The sequence below is a fragment of the Corylus avellana genome, chromosome ca2, assembly GCF_901000735.1.
Source record: "Corylus avellana chromosome ca2, CavTom2PMs-1.0".
In the NCBI taxonomy this organism is placed as follows: Eukaryota; Viridiplantae; Streptophyta; class Magnoliopsida; order Fagales; family Betulaceae; genus Corylus; species Corylus avellana.
In genome coordinates, this window is record NC_081542.1 from 14325583 (window position 1) to 14340916 (window position 15334).

General features: G+C 36.0%; 1 protein-coding gene across 1 annotated transcript; it reads left to right on the forward strand.

Annotated features, from left to right (window-relative positions):
- Window positions 1-1298: 1298 nt before the first annotated feature.
- LOC132171311 (peroxisomal ATPase PEX6) lies at window positions 1299-10461 on the forward strand. Its single transcript, XM_059582597.1, has 16 exons — window positions 1299-1730; window positions 2247-2873; window positions 2967-3210; window positions 3466-3607; window positions 4115-4298; window positions 5471-5662; window positions 6153-6407; window positions 6607-6678; window positions 7965-8051; window positions 8165-8287; window positions 8431-8541; window positions 8633-8671; window positions 8785-8906; window positions 9081-9225; window positions 9489-9569; window positions 10099-10461. The coding sequence occupies exons 1-16, from the start codon at window positions 1461-1463 to the stop codon at window positions 10186-10188; spliced, it is 2784 nt and encodes a 927-aa protein (XP_059438580.1). The 5' UTR covers window positions 1299-1460; the 3' UTR covers window positions 10189-10461.
- Window positions 10462-15334: the final 4873 nt, after the last annotated feature.

The window sequence follows — 15334 nt, forward strand, 5'->3', positions numbered from 1 at the left end:
ATCAGAACAGTTGGATCTAAGGACCCTAGGAAATGGATCTTATTAGAGTTTAAATCTCTAGGATTTGATGCCAAAGCATAGGCTATGATCAGTAGAAAGGAAAGATAAGTTCGATTGGTTTAAAGGTTAAGTCAAGCAATCATTCCTGAAGAGTCTAGCAAAAAGTTTGGATTATGCCAGTCATTGGCCAACTTGTGGCATAGAAATATAAATGACTGCATGAGTAGAAAGGCTCTGCACTTAGTTTCATTTTTGAGGTATAGCTATGAAATAATAATTTATTCCACTGAGAGAATTATAATCTCTGATGACATTGAGATAGATAATAAACATTGAAATAGAGATAGTAGTGCTTAGTGGGAATTAGAGATTTCCGTGATGAAAACGGGGCATTACAATTAGTCTCATTCGCCAACTTTTTTATTAGAGATAGTAGTGTGCCTTTCATTAAGTAAAGACGGGGCGTTACAAATTACAATTAGTCTCATTCGCCAACTTTTTTATTAGAGATAGTAGTGTGCCTTTCATTAAGTAAAGACAGGGCGTTACAAATTACAATTAGTCTCATTCGCCAACTTTTTATTAGAGATAGTAGTGTGCCTTTCATTAAGTAAAGACGGGGCGTTACAAATTACAATTAGTCTCATTCACCAACTTTTTTATTAAAAAAAGAAAAGAAAAGAAAAGAAGAAGTTGTACAATTACAATTAGTCTCATTCGCCAACTTTTTTATTAGAGATAGTAGTGTGCCTTTCATTAAGTAAAGACGGGGCGTTACAAATTACAATTAGTCTCATTCACCAACTTTTTTATTAAAAAAAAAAAAAGAAAAGAAAAGAAAAGAAAAGAAGAAGTTGTACAATTACTAGGCAACATATCCAAAAATTGTAAGAAAAGAAAAATCAAATATAAAAGACGGAAGTTGAATTGAAGCGGGCCAACAATGGCTTTCTAGAGGGGTACCAGGCTCGATAAGGCCCATCCCGGGTATTATTGTGGCACATCGTCGCTGCTCTGATAAGCCAGCGATTGCGCGCACCAACCACCTCAATCCGATAACCGGATGAAATATGTTGGAATGAAAATTTCCGGATAATTCCCTCAACCGAGGGCGTGCCAAGCAAGGGCCCACTAATCCCACAGGAAGCCCATGGCCCGCCCCGAAGCTCCAGAAGCCGCCTTAATGCCCCCATGCTGGGTTACAAACCTGCGCTACCAGGCTCGGCACTTAACTTTTGTTGGTTGCTACTATATGAAGAAAATATTATTCTTTTGTTATTCGATGTGGGAGCATTTAGGCTGCTTACCGAAACGGTTAGATTAGATTACCGCGTCAACACCAACTTCCAAAACTAAAAAGGCTTCATCGATTTGCTCAACTCTCTCTCTCTCTCTCTCTCTTTCTCTCTCTCTCTACAGTGAAGTGGTAGTTCAGGAGAGCCCTAGGGTTTTAGCTTCCAATGGTGGAGAGGAGGAAGCCTTTGGTGCTCTCTACGACCAAGCTCCTTGTAAGTTCCATATTGAGTTCGTCGCAGCTCGGTGAAGTAGACCGAGTCCGAGTCGTTGTCGGAAACGTGTCCGGGGACTTACAGCTACGGGCGGGAATTCTCCGGTTCTCGACGGACAGAGACGTCATTTCGGACCCCAAATTGGATTCCCTCGACGACGCCGCTTTGGTCGGGCTCTCTACCTCTGTTCTTAAACGGCTGTCCATAACTTCGGGCTCACTGGTAAACAAATTTTATTTCAGAAGCTTTGTTTGGTTGTAGAGAAAAAGAAGGAAAAGAAAAGAATCAGAAGATTGAATTTTTCAACTTGTTACTTATCAGTCCCGACGGAAACTATAATTTTCGCTCTAGTAAACTTAATTGAAGTATTTGGTTCGCTGTAGATGTCACTTTTCGCGACAAAAAGAAAAACAATAATTGAAAATTTTGAACATTTTTTTTTTATCAAGTAATGTGTCTCTGTATGCGAATTACAAAAAATTGAGATCAATCGCAGTATAAGCTCAATGGAACTGCAAACAAACATGAGGTATAATTTGCAGATTGTAAATGCAATAGTAAATAATCCTTTTTTGAGTAATTGAAGCTCGACTATATATGATTCTGAGGTTTCTAATGCTGAAAAGTATTTTATCTTGTTTGTTTGGTTTAGTATAATTTTGGAAGTTCTTATGAATATGAAATTGACAGCACTATGATTTGTTAAGATTATTATTGTTTTGGTTTTGAATACACAAGGTGCTTATCAAGAACGTCGAGACAAATGTAAGAAGAGTTGCTCAGGCTGTTGTTTTAGACCCTCCTGGCACTCACGAAATGTCACCTGTCTTTAAATCATCCACTTACCATACAATGCTTATGTTTCCTTCGGTTACTTTCTCTCAAAATGGCTGTCTGCTGCCGGTTGGGGAAGTTGCCTATCTATCTCCGCTTTTGGCATTCAACCTTGACTTGCACATATCGTGCTTGAATTCTGTCGTCCACCAAGGTCAAGAGACTTTGGCATCTTATTTCCATGGTAAAGTGGACGACGAGACATGTGGGGAAGCAATTCAGGGTTCTGCGATTAGTGTAGGGTTGGAACCCTTCCCTCGGTTGCCAAGATATGCTTCACACTTGAGGGCTTCTTTTGTGAAGATACCAGAATGTGGTACCCTTGAATCTCTCAGAGGAAGTTCGTTTATTGAAGCTGAAGATCGTCAAAATATGATTGATTTGGCATTGCAGAATTACTTTGAAGCAGATAGATATCTAGCACGAGGCGATATTTTCAGCATTTGCTTAAATTGGAAATGCAATTCAATTGTTTGCATTCCTTGCAACCAAAACTCACAAAATAGAAGTGATAACATTATCTACTTCAAGGTAAGTTTCCCTGTACCTATGCATGGTCGCACATATGCTCAAGGAATGTCATAATGCATCAGGTTCTTATCGTGATGTAATGTTTGTTCACAGGTTGTAGCTATAGAACCTTCAGATGAACAAGTTCTTCGAGTCAATAGCACCCAAACTGCCCTTGTGCTTGGGGGTAGTGTCCCTTCTGCTGTTCCCCCAGATTTGTTGATTGCCGGACCAAAAAAATTTGCACCTTTGCATGGGGACACGGTGAAAATTTTGGCCTCCATTCTTACACCACCTCTTTGTCCATCGGCTCTTTCTTCTAAATTCAGAGTTTCAGTTCTATTATATGGATTGGCAGGTGTGTCTTATGTTTCCTCATCTGTTGTTTTAGTTTGCTGTACAAATACGATCTTTCTGTTGAGTTGCATTTTGGCTTTAATTGTCTGTGTTTTTTTTTAAATAAAAAAGGAAAAGAAAAAAAAATCTTTCTAATGAGATCATTAATTGGCTACAATATCCCCAAGAACTACCATCTGTACGAAAAAAAAAAATAACATTGGTTCTATTTACTTGCTTATGTGTGCTTGTGGTTCTGATCCAATACCTGTTGCAGGATGCGGGAAGAGAACTGTGGTCAAATATGTTGCTTGTCGATTGGGCCTGCACGTAGTGGAATATAGCTGTCATAATCTAATGGCATCCTCCGAAAGAAAAACATCTGTTGCACTAGCTCAAGCTTTCAACACCGCTCAAAGGTGAAGCAGTTGAGCACACCATGTATGATATATGCAAGTTTTTACAGAACTTATGTTTTGTGCTCTACTGTTACTTGCTTTGCAACTGTTTTCCCTTGCATGGTTTAAAAAGGAGATACACATGGTTACAATCCTAATAAAATGTTTTTCAATGGCTTTCTTTTTTTCTTTTTAATAAATATTGCTATATTAGTACGGGTAACATAACATCTATAAGTTTTTTTCTTAATGCCGAACTCAGTTTCAGGAAACAGTCCATAATACTCTTGATGTGTGGCCTCCTTGAAAGTCCTTGTGTTGCATCTCCCATCTTTTCACTTTTTATACCACTTGGCATCAGACCTTTTCTTTGAGTAATGGGTATCTCTGCTATATTTGGTCATGAGGATATTGCACACATGCTTTGCTTCTTTGATATTGTTTTATGATCCAAAATAAAAGATAAAAATAGAAAATGAATATTGATGTTCCCCCATCTTGTTCCTCATCTATTGGCTTTGATAACAGATATTTGCCAACCATTCTTCTTCTCCGCCATTTTGATGTTTTCCGAAACTTGGGCTCTCGGGAAAGTTCACCAAATGAGCAGGTGGGCGTGGCTTCAGAAGTTGCATCAGTTATTCGAAAGTTCACCGAGCTAGTCAATGAAGATGAAGACATTAATTCTAAAGGAGAACCCATTGATGATTGCGTAAGATGCAACTATTTGTTGTGCCATTTTCTTGCTCTTATATGACATTTATCATACTTTTATGTAGTCTGATATTGTAATTTCTAGTGAATGATTGCACGCTTAATGATAGAAGTTTTCATTTCTATCTTTTTCTTCACTTAGATGCTACTCCGTCCCAAAATAGATGGAGTGATTTAGTTTTTGGTTTTTGGGTGTCCTAACATATACGATAGTTTAAAAAAAAAAAGAAAAAAGTATTTATCTGCTTAACTTTCCATATTACCCTTAGATTTGAACCAACCTTTCTTGGCTCACCTAAGGAGTGTTACGTTTATGGTGTTTCATTAAGTGTCATTTGCAAAATCCCATCTATTTCAGGACAGGGAGAAATTTTTTTCTGCTTAAATTAAAGGAAAGAACAAAATTAGGGGGAGGGTCAGAAAAATGGTATTTTTGTGGAGTGGGGGAGCATGAGGACTGAAGGTAGAAGCAAAAGAACAGCCATAAACGATTTCACAATTTAGGAAGGTAGAAATCTCAGGCCCCAGGAATTCTAAAGATTTGAGCATCCCATGGCAATAAAATCTGTTTTCAGATTAGTTCCGTGGAGCCCTGTTAGCTTGGACATAAATGGGATATGATCGCCTTTCTTGAAGGGACTAAAGTACTTCCAAGGACCTCACAAATTATGTGGTAACCCATTTGCTGATATTGGATTGCTTTCACTACCATTTACAGGAACTCACTTGTTAGTTCATCTTTACACTAGAGGAAAGAGCATTAATCTGGTTGCTTATGGCATTTCTTTTTTGGGATAAAGTGAGTAGGGAGGGGGAGGAAGAGAGTCTAGCCACCTACCTCCTCTTCATGAGGCATAGTTATAGTACTCTTTTAGGATATTTCTTAGAAAAGGCCTGCAATACAAGAGATATTTGTGATATTAGGCCTGTTTAGATCCCACTATTGACTGGTTTAGGAGTTCCAAAGATGCCCAGGTACTGGAGATAGTCTGACAGGACCTTAGGGGGCATCCAAGTGTTTCTTTCCCCTCTTGTGTGTCAGAGGAGGAATCTAGTTTGAGAAAGGAAATGATTATTTATGGTAATTTTTTGCTATTTATTCTCAAGAACAAGGCTTACTCTGCATTATGGCTTGTCAAGGATGTTTACTCTGATATTGTGCTGATGCAGCATGTGAAGGATGGTGGGAAGATAAGTAGGCATCAGGTTTTGTTGGTTGCAGCTGCTGACAATTCTGAAGGTCTACCACCAGCTATAAGGCGTTGCTTCAGCCATGAAATAAGTATGGGTCCTTTGACTGAGGAACAAAGGGTTGAAATGCTGTCCCAGTCGCTGCAAAGTGTTTCTGAGCTTCTGCCTGATGTAAGCGATCACTTTTTTTTTTTTTTCCTTTTATGTGGTTTATGGGTTAATAGCTTTTGTAGACTAATGATGCATTTGACGCTCAGCCAGAGTTGGGAAAAGATAATTTTTACTGTCTCCTTGTATGTGGCAAATATGTGTCTTGGCTGGACCCAGCATTTATGTTACAATGATATCACAAAAATATAAGCTGTCTCATTGTCTGCATTATCCATCCACTATATGTCTTTGGGTATTCTCATACACTGTTATGGGATGAAAATTTTATCTAGTTGAATCAGTTTTTGGAAGGCACATATGGAGCCTATGAATCAACAGATTTATCCCTTCGTGTGTGGATGGCATTTGGTGTCTCATTAATTGAGGCTGTTAAGGGCCACACAAATTGCTCATGCATCTCTTTTCAGGAATATCTTACATGGTGGTCATGGTTTATTTTCTTTGGATCATGACTGTTAACTTTGATGCGTCAGAATCTTGCCTGTTGCAGGCTAGTTCAGAGGATTTTATAAAGGAGATTGCTGGGCAGACATCTGGTTTTATGCCCAGGGATATACGTGCTATGATTGCTGATGCTGGTGCAAACTTAATTCCCAAGGGCAATGTTCTACGTCAAAAGGTTGAGCCTGAGGAAGTAGACAGTAAGTCATATGAAGTTGCGCCACAGGTTCTGGGAAAAGAAGACTTGACTAAAGCATTGGAACGATCAAAGAAAAGGAATGCATCAGCATTGGGCACTCCAAAGGTAAATTAAGGCATCTAAGTTAATCTCATATTCTGATCTTATGTCATTGTTCATAATCAGCAGTATGTATTGCAGGTATTGTTCTTTTTTTTTTCTTTTCTTTTCATGAACGGTCTATTGTGTGGAAAGTATTATTCTTAGAGAAGTTTACTTCTGATTGTAGATTTTTATTCTGTTTCTGAATTTTTTTTGGCCTTAGGTTCCCAATGTGAAATGGGAAGATGTTGGTGGGCTTGAGGACGTGAAGAAATCAATATTGGATACTGTTCAGGTGTGCTCATTTACCTCCACTGCCTCCTTGTTTCTTATCACCCATAAAGACTGCTTTGTTTTATTCGGTTCCAAGAATATTAGATTTCTTGTCATAATTTGAAAACCCCTCCCCGCCCCCATCCCCTCTAAAAAGAAAAGAAAAAAAAAAAAAGACTGAATATGCAAGTATAGAAGGCTGGAAAAGGTAGGTACTTCTGGTTTTGTTTGCCTATTTAGCGATTTATGAATCAGAGTATACTCTTTATTGCTGTGCATTAACTGATAGAGTCAAACCCTTTACAACATATTTTAATCTGGTATGTTGCATATTGTTAGTCTGTGGGCACTTTACCCATCCAGAGTGCAGAACTATGGGAGTTTGAACACTCTTTTGGCCACCTTTTTTATGTTGGTCCTTTTTCACCTCGTTGCCCTGAAAAGGGATGTATCTATGGGCTTGCAAATTGTCAGGGTCAATGTACTTACATGGACTTTTCAAACTTAGTGGTTCTTCAACAACATTATGAAACATGGAGAGTTTATCACAAGAATCCACTTGCTCCCTCCATTAGGTCACTCATTTTTTGTACTTAATTAAGTAAAATAGGTCACTACCTTTATCAAGGTGGAGGTCTTTGGTTAAAGACAGGAGGGTAGGGATTTTGGAAGGGGAAGGCTACCTCCATTGTGTAGCCTACCATTACCATTTGAACAGAAAAAAAGCATTAGTGAATGTTGATAAAACAAAATCAACGAGCTCTGACACAAATGGAACTTCCTCCCCCCATAGGAATGGGGTGGAAGGTGAGGTGGCTCAAGACGCATTGGGTGCATGTGTAACTTATCGATAGAAAAGAATGATAAAAAGAATGTATCACGGATTATTGAATGTCACATTACTGAAAAGATCTAGCATGAAAGATGTTGAGAAATTCAGGAGGTTTGGAGAGTCATATTCTGTTCATGTGTCAGCATGGACCTGTACTTCACATACTCAAATGCATTTTTAAGGTTTATGGTAGTTTTCATTAGAGAAATGACTTGATAATATCTTCTAGAACATCAATTCACATGATGTAAAAGAACAATAGATGTAATGTCAAAAAAAATTCTAATTGAAGGCTATTTATGTATTGAAAGTATTTTGTGCCATTGTGCGGTTTCTAATTTAGTTTCTGCACACATCTCGTCTGTATCATTGCATATAATATAGAATTTGGGAAGTAGGCTTGAAAGCCCACTTCTAGCTTGCCCCTCGTAATTGACTTGAATAATTATAATCATTCCTATTCGTCATATATGCAGTTACCTCTTCTGCATAAGGATTTGTTTTCTTCTGGGTTGCGTAAGCGCTCTGGTGTTCTTCTATATGGTCCTCCTGGAACAGGGAAAGTATGTCCTGGCTTGTTCAATAGTTAACTGTGATTTCTCAACTTACCATCTTTTCTTCTTATCAAAAACCGGCTTCATAACTTTTGTTGGTTAAACTTTGTTTCAAACCTCAGACTTTATTGGCAAAAGCTGTTGCAACGGAGTGTTCCCTAAACTTTCTCAGTGTAAAAGGGCCTGAGCTGATCAACATGTACATAGGAGAATCAGAGAAAAATGTTCGAGACATTTTCCAGAAGGTAAAACATCCCTCTTCTTCTTATCTATATTATCAATATTTCTTGCGTCTTCTTTTGTACTTTATATATATTTTTTAATATGGCTTAGGTTTCGATACATTTTCTTCAGCTCACAAGTTATGATACTGCACATTGCTTTGCAGGCCAGATCAGCACGCCCATGTGTTATCTTCTTTGATGAACTTGATTCTCTTGCTCCAGCTCGAGGGGCCTCTGGTGATTCTGGTGGCGTTATGGACAGAGTGGTTTCACAGGTGCAGATATATTTTGCTATAAAGCCTGGCATATTTTTTTCTCTTGTTCCTTCAATGAAGACTTAACGTGGAAACTTTCCCTTGTCACTAGATGCTTGCGGAGATAGATGGCCTAAATGATTCGACACAGGTAATTTATATTTACTTGACCCTTAGATTCAAATGTACACTATTATTTTGTTTACTTCTTTTGCTTTCATCCTAAGAAAACTGCCTATCTTTTTCAATCTTCCTGGCTTTTAGGACCTGTTTATAATAGGGGCAAGCAACAGACCAGATCTAATTGACCCAGCACTTTTACGGCCTGGCAGATTTGATAAGCTTCTATATGTTGGAGTGAATTCCGATGCATCTTATCGGGAGCGGTTAGTTTCTCCTTATTCTTTTATTCAATTATGTAAAATTGTTGATGCCAATGAGTTGTAGTTTAATTAAATGGTAGCCAGATGCATGTGTAACTCATCAATCGAAACAAAAGATTATGTAAGATTGTTAATGTGATTGGCTGTTCTTGGCATCCTGATTTTTTCTCTCTCCAGGGTCCTCAAAGCACTTACACGAAAGTTTAAATTGCATCAAGATGTATCGCTTTACTCAATAGCAAAGAAATGCCCCCAAAACTTCACTGGAGCAGACATGTATGCTTTGTGTGCAGATGCTTGGTTTCATGCTGCAAAACGCAAGGTGAGTCTAGTGAGCATTATATTTGGATTTATTCTATTGGTCTTGACTCAGCACTATACAATCAATTCTTGATCCCAAGTAATTATGTCTTACTTAAATAATTAGACGTATTAGAAGTGCTGTCTGTTTATATATATATATACCGTATGGCTGAATTAGGCAGTGCAAACATTTGCACAATTGCACACTTAATTGTTGCTGTGATGAATCATGATTTATACAGTGATTAGACAAGGTGCTTAGACTGGTTTACGTTCTTGTAGGTTTTGAGTGTAGATTCAGATTCTTCTCGCATTGATGATCAAGCAGACTCTGTCGTTGTTGACTATGATGATTTTGTGAAGGTATGACCTAATTCTCTTGACAAAGTGATTCTTGAGGGGAATCATACATATTTTGTTCGTTCTTAGTTGGTAGTAATAGAAAAGAGTGGCACTTTTAGTGGTAGAGCTCTAACTCATGACAGTAAGTTATTTTATTGGAATATGTTGGAACTATTCTGGTATCAGTTAGCTTGATGATGAACAATCTCTGATCAATTTCCCGGGGAATAGCTATAGAAAACTATTGGAAAGGTTTTTTTTTTTTTTTTTAGTCTTCTTGACTAATAAAATTGCCCCTGCATATTAAAAGGTTCTTTCATATCTGAGGATTCCAGAAAACTCACATGTGCTTATATCAAGTATTGCCTATCAAATCCATTCTTCCCATCCTGCTGAAATATTTGGTAGTTCAATATCTTGGACTGATCCATAAATTACAACTAAAATACACAAATAAAAGCAAGTGCCTATGCATGTGAAAGACATGTTTCAAGATTTGAACCAATTTATGGGACTGACTGTGTCTGAATGCCTTGTCCTAACCAATCAGGTCTTAGAAGAGCTGTCTCCTTCCCTCTCCATGGCCGAGCTTAAGAGATACGAGTTGCTACGAGATCAGTTTGAAGGAGCCTCGAAATAAATTTCTGGTAAAGCGATTTAAGGTGTCTGTGTTGCGCATACGATCCTGGTGCAAGCACGCTCGCGATCATCTCCTCTTCGTATGTTTATGATCTGCAATATTTGAACTTAGTTTTTATCCTTAAATGAGGGGGGAAAGGCATTGATAAACGACTATTGAACTTGTTTGCGGTAAATAATTGTTGCCTTAACATTTGGCAAACAACAGTAATGGGTCTAACTATTGATTCAAAAGCTTGAAAATTATTGGATACCGATTTGGTTAAACCGTTAATCCTCGGGATCGTAACAAAATTCGAACATCAGGCCAAAGTCATGTCAGGAGAAGTTTACTTTTATGCTCAGTGATAGGCTTAAAAACCATGTTTTGTGCACAATGTGTGCGTTTATCTGATTTACAGCATAAGATAATGAGTTGAAAATTGATGTCAATTATCGCCAAGGGTTCTTTTGAATTTTGCAATTTCAAAAAGTGTGATTTAAAAATATTATTTTTAAAATTGTGGTTTGACTTTTAAACTTTCAATTTAACTTTTAAAATTGTGCATTTTTTTTATAAAAAAAAAAAACACATTTTTATCATCAATTTGGAAATAGATTTTTTGTTTTTTTGAATTGCAATTATTTAAGAAAGCAATTTCAAACAATTAATTTTTTGCGATTTGGTTTAAAATTTTATGTTTTGCCCATAAAATTGCAATTCCAAACGAACGCCAAAGAGAACAACTCCGAGCATATTCTCAAGTTTAGGTAGAGTATATTCCACAAGCCCATCGCTAACAACTGGGCATGAGAATCTGAGATACGCATCTGGCAGTGTCTTGCAATGGGATCCACTTACTACTTTTTCATTGCTAATAATATTCTAAGTGGATAATATTAAGAATTATTAATTTAAAGGATACAAAATCTGTAAAAGTAGAAAATGTTTAATCCTTACTGGTAGTTGGTAGTATTGTCTGGGCGTGTGAGCCATTTAATTTCATGACTTTCATGATAATATATTCAATATTTAGATTTTATAAATAAATACTATTCTGGACTTGCGACCTTACACAGCTGAACACCAAGCTTGTGGTTTAAGATCCTTTTTTGTTATGATATATTTGTAAGAGAAATGTTATATACTTACACTTATATCTCGCCCTCATCTCATTTGACTTATTCATCAACCCTTGTATTCATCTCACTAGATTGATTTGGCAGTGCCTTCTGCCCTTGGATCGACCATTGTTGAAAAAAAAATAAAAAGTTAATGAGTACTATCACATCAGTTCAATGAGATAAAGATGAGATAGGAGTATAATATATAATATTACTTTTTTGTAATGTTCACCTTATGTTGTGTTTTCGGTTCAAATTTCATCATTTTGAGTAACATGGCATAAGATGATTCAAAATAATAAAGTTTTCTTTACGTATTTATTCGTAAGGTAATACTACCTTTCTTTGACCTTAATTTGATTAAGAATGAAATTTAAGGATGAGTTTGGTTTTTATAATGTGGTTTGCTGCTTCTTGTTTTGGTCTTGCTATGGTGAATTTTCAAGAAAGACCAAGAAAAGACTGCAATTGGTAAAGACAATTTTCTTCCAAACTAGGTAGGAAGAAATTTCTCTAATCAAGTCTATTGAATTGATTTGTGTCCTTGGAACATGTGATTCTCAAATGCTCTATTTGAAATGAATTTCGAATTCAAAATGTATGTGAGATTCACGAAATCCATTTCATAATTAAGATTTTGTTTTGTTGTATCTAATGATATATATGGTGTCGCATCATATAAATATTTTAAATAAGTTACAACATATTCACCATGTCATAATATATACACAGTTAGATTTGTAATAATGTGAAAATCACGTGCTTTTATGATACATGTCAATTTAATATGTAGATTTTAAATCAATAAATGCTAAATGTGATAATTCAGTCCTTTTTGTGTGACATGAATATAAAACTGTGAAGTCAAATATACGAAAACCCTTAACCTAAACAGCCTCCTGAAATATGAATACCACGTGTCAATTCCCACATCCAATTATTTATCCAAGCTCAATGCAATGTATGTAGACAAAATTGACTACTCTAAAGTCTCAACACATGCAATAGGGACTTTTCAACTTCTAGAAAACCCATGTCAAATTGTGACATAAGAGTTATGCATGTAAAGTCTTGTTTCTCTTGTTGTCATTTATGGTCACTAAGTATGTGGTTTCGGCTTTGTTTGGTGTTGTACAAAAGGCTACACTTATGGTAAATAAGACAAAACAATTATACACAGGAATATCAAAATTTATGCGGTTCCTCCATAGACATAGGTGATCATGAAGAAATTTATTATCAAAGATGGAATACAAAAATAGTGAAGAGAAAATAACTCGAAGCCCAAAGCTCTAATATAGTCAAATCTCACTTTCACACAAAATAGATTCTTCTTAAAATAAGAAAACAAAAATACAATCTCTTTTCCGCAACTATATATCTCTCTCTCTTTTGTCTATCATTATCACATGCACGACTCCCTCAATTTTCTTTCACCATGCGGCATCACATAGATGCCCATATGGCTTTTCAAAGAAGAGAAGCTCCTAATTGATTTTAAATCACATATGCGTCAACAAATATCTGTCTTGACTTGAATTTCATCGTCACAACAATACAAATCTCTTAAAAAGATGTCTCTGTCAAACCCCCCAAGGAAAATCACAATCCACAAGTGCCAGTTAAGCTCAAGCATCTTTTGAACATGAGCATAGGACATGGTTTAGACAGAATATCACACTCCTCTACCAATCTCGTTAGCTAAAAATTTTATCAACCAACTCCTTTTTTTTTTTTTTTTAGACTCATTTGCACCATAAACCTTCTTTTATTTGTGAAAATTTATCAATTTTTAAGTTTTACTTCTATGTAGTGACTTCACCTCTTTTGGCATACCATTATGAATAGATGTTGGATCTCCACTACCAGTTACTAAAGCAAAACAAACTATACTCTCAAATCTATATCTCTTTGGTGTTTTTCGACCGCGTTGATCTCTACTTTTTTCTTAAAAAAAAAAAAAAGAGATTCTTTCTAGTTATGTGAGAATATTGAAAACTGTTCATCATCAGTCTTATCTATTGGTGAACATTGACCATCAAACTCAACCTTAATGACTTGTTTCCCTCTCTAGCTATCAATTGATGCTCCATCCTCACTCTTTCTTAGCATATAGGCCTCATCAAACACCACATCTCTATTAATAATTTTCTTCTTGGAAACTAAATCCCTTAGCTTATAGCTCTTCACACCAGTTTCCAAACTAAGATGTATACACTTTATGACTTTTGATCTAATTTTGATCACTCTCCATTCTGCACGTGAACACGTATATAGGACAACCAAATATTTTTCAAAACAGAATAATCAACCAGTTTATTTGAGCATACTTCTTATGGAACCTTGAAATCAATTTTTGTACATAGACATCGATTGGTAATGAAGCATGCATAATTAATTGTCTTAACCCATGAACTATTTGGCACTCTTGTATTTAACCTCATGCATCTAGCATTTTTTCCAACAATTCATCATTTCAACAACTTTGTTCTATTTTGGAGTCCCTTTGTACGAAGTGACAAGTAATGTCTTACGTTTTGCAAAACTCCAAGAATTGTGTGTCCCTATACTCCAGTCCATTATTGGACTTCAAATACTTAGCATTTCTTTCAATATAATTTTTCATTTGCGTTTTCCACTGCTCGAAGATGGTAAAACTCTTTAATTTGTGCTTCATAAAATAAACATAAACATTTCTTGAAAAATCATCAATGAAATTTACAATAGTTACTGGTCCCCAAATATTTGAGTAAATATAGTCAAAAATATATTTGTTTGTATGAGACGCCACCTTAAAACTAACTCTTTGTTGCGTCATTTACACATAGTACTTGCAAAATCCAAATTAGCATAACTTCCTACTTTTCAACAAATTTCACTTGTGAAGCTCAAAGATACTGAGTTCACTTAAATGACCAAGTCGCAAAACTGTAATATCATTATCTGATTATGTTGAAGTGGATGTTGCAAATCCACATGTACTTTTTTCCCGAATAGCTTATAAAAACTGCCAATTTTCTCATATTTCATTACCACTAAAGCACATTTAGATATTTTCATAACTCAACCCTTGGTTGAATAACTATAGCCCAAAGAATCTAACAATACCAATAGTATATAATTTAAATGTCTCAAATCATTGCCTACTTGGACACATGATATGAGCAAGCACAATCCAAAACTTAAGAATCTGTGAGAGAATGTGTACCTAAGGAAATTGGGAGAACATCTGTGCTAAACTCATTATCATCGCCTCATCATTGGAAACACTAACTGGATCTATATAACCTTTCTTATTCTTTTTCTCTTCCAATTCTCGTTTCATCACCTTGCAAAATCTTAAATACTATATTGTCTTGTAAGTTGTGACAATAATAGCACTCCAAAACTTTTGCATCTGATCGAGACTCTTCATCCTTCGTAGAATGTGACTTAGACTAAGACTTTTTACTTCTGTCATTCTTCTTCGTAGACTTATCTCTTCTGCGCTTTGTTTTAAACCTCGCCACAAGCTCACTGGTCTGATCATTGACAGTTTTTCTTCTTGTCTCATGTGATATGAGATATCCTATCACCTCTTCCAACTCTAAAGGTTCTTTCTCATACAATAATGTTGTAACCAGGTGATCAAATGCTGGGGGAGCGATGTTAGCAAAAGTATTGTTTTATCTTCTTCTTCAATCTTCACTCCTAAGTTTAACAACCATGTATTCAATATGTTAAACTTACTGAGGTGATCAAGCAAATATGTATTTTTCCTCTGTTTGTAATCCATATAAGTGATTCTTCACATACAACTTATCCATCACATTTTTTCGTCATATACAAACTCTATAATTTTTGTAAAATCATCTATCACTTCTCTTCATCAAATACATTATGAATAACTCAATTAGACAAATTAAGACGGATCATACTAGTAGCCTTGGCATCAATCTCTTGTCACTCATTATTGTTAATCTTTTAGGGTTTCTTTATTTTTCTCAATAACGCCTTATAGACTCCTTAATGAATCAAAATATCTTCATCATTCTTTGCCAAAG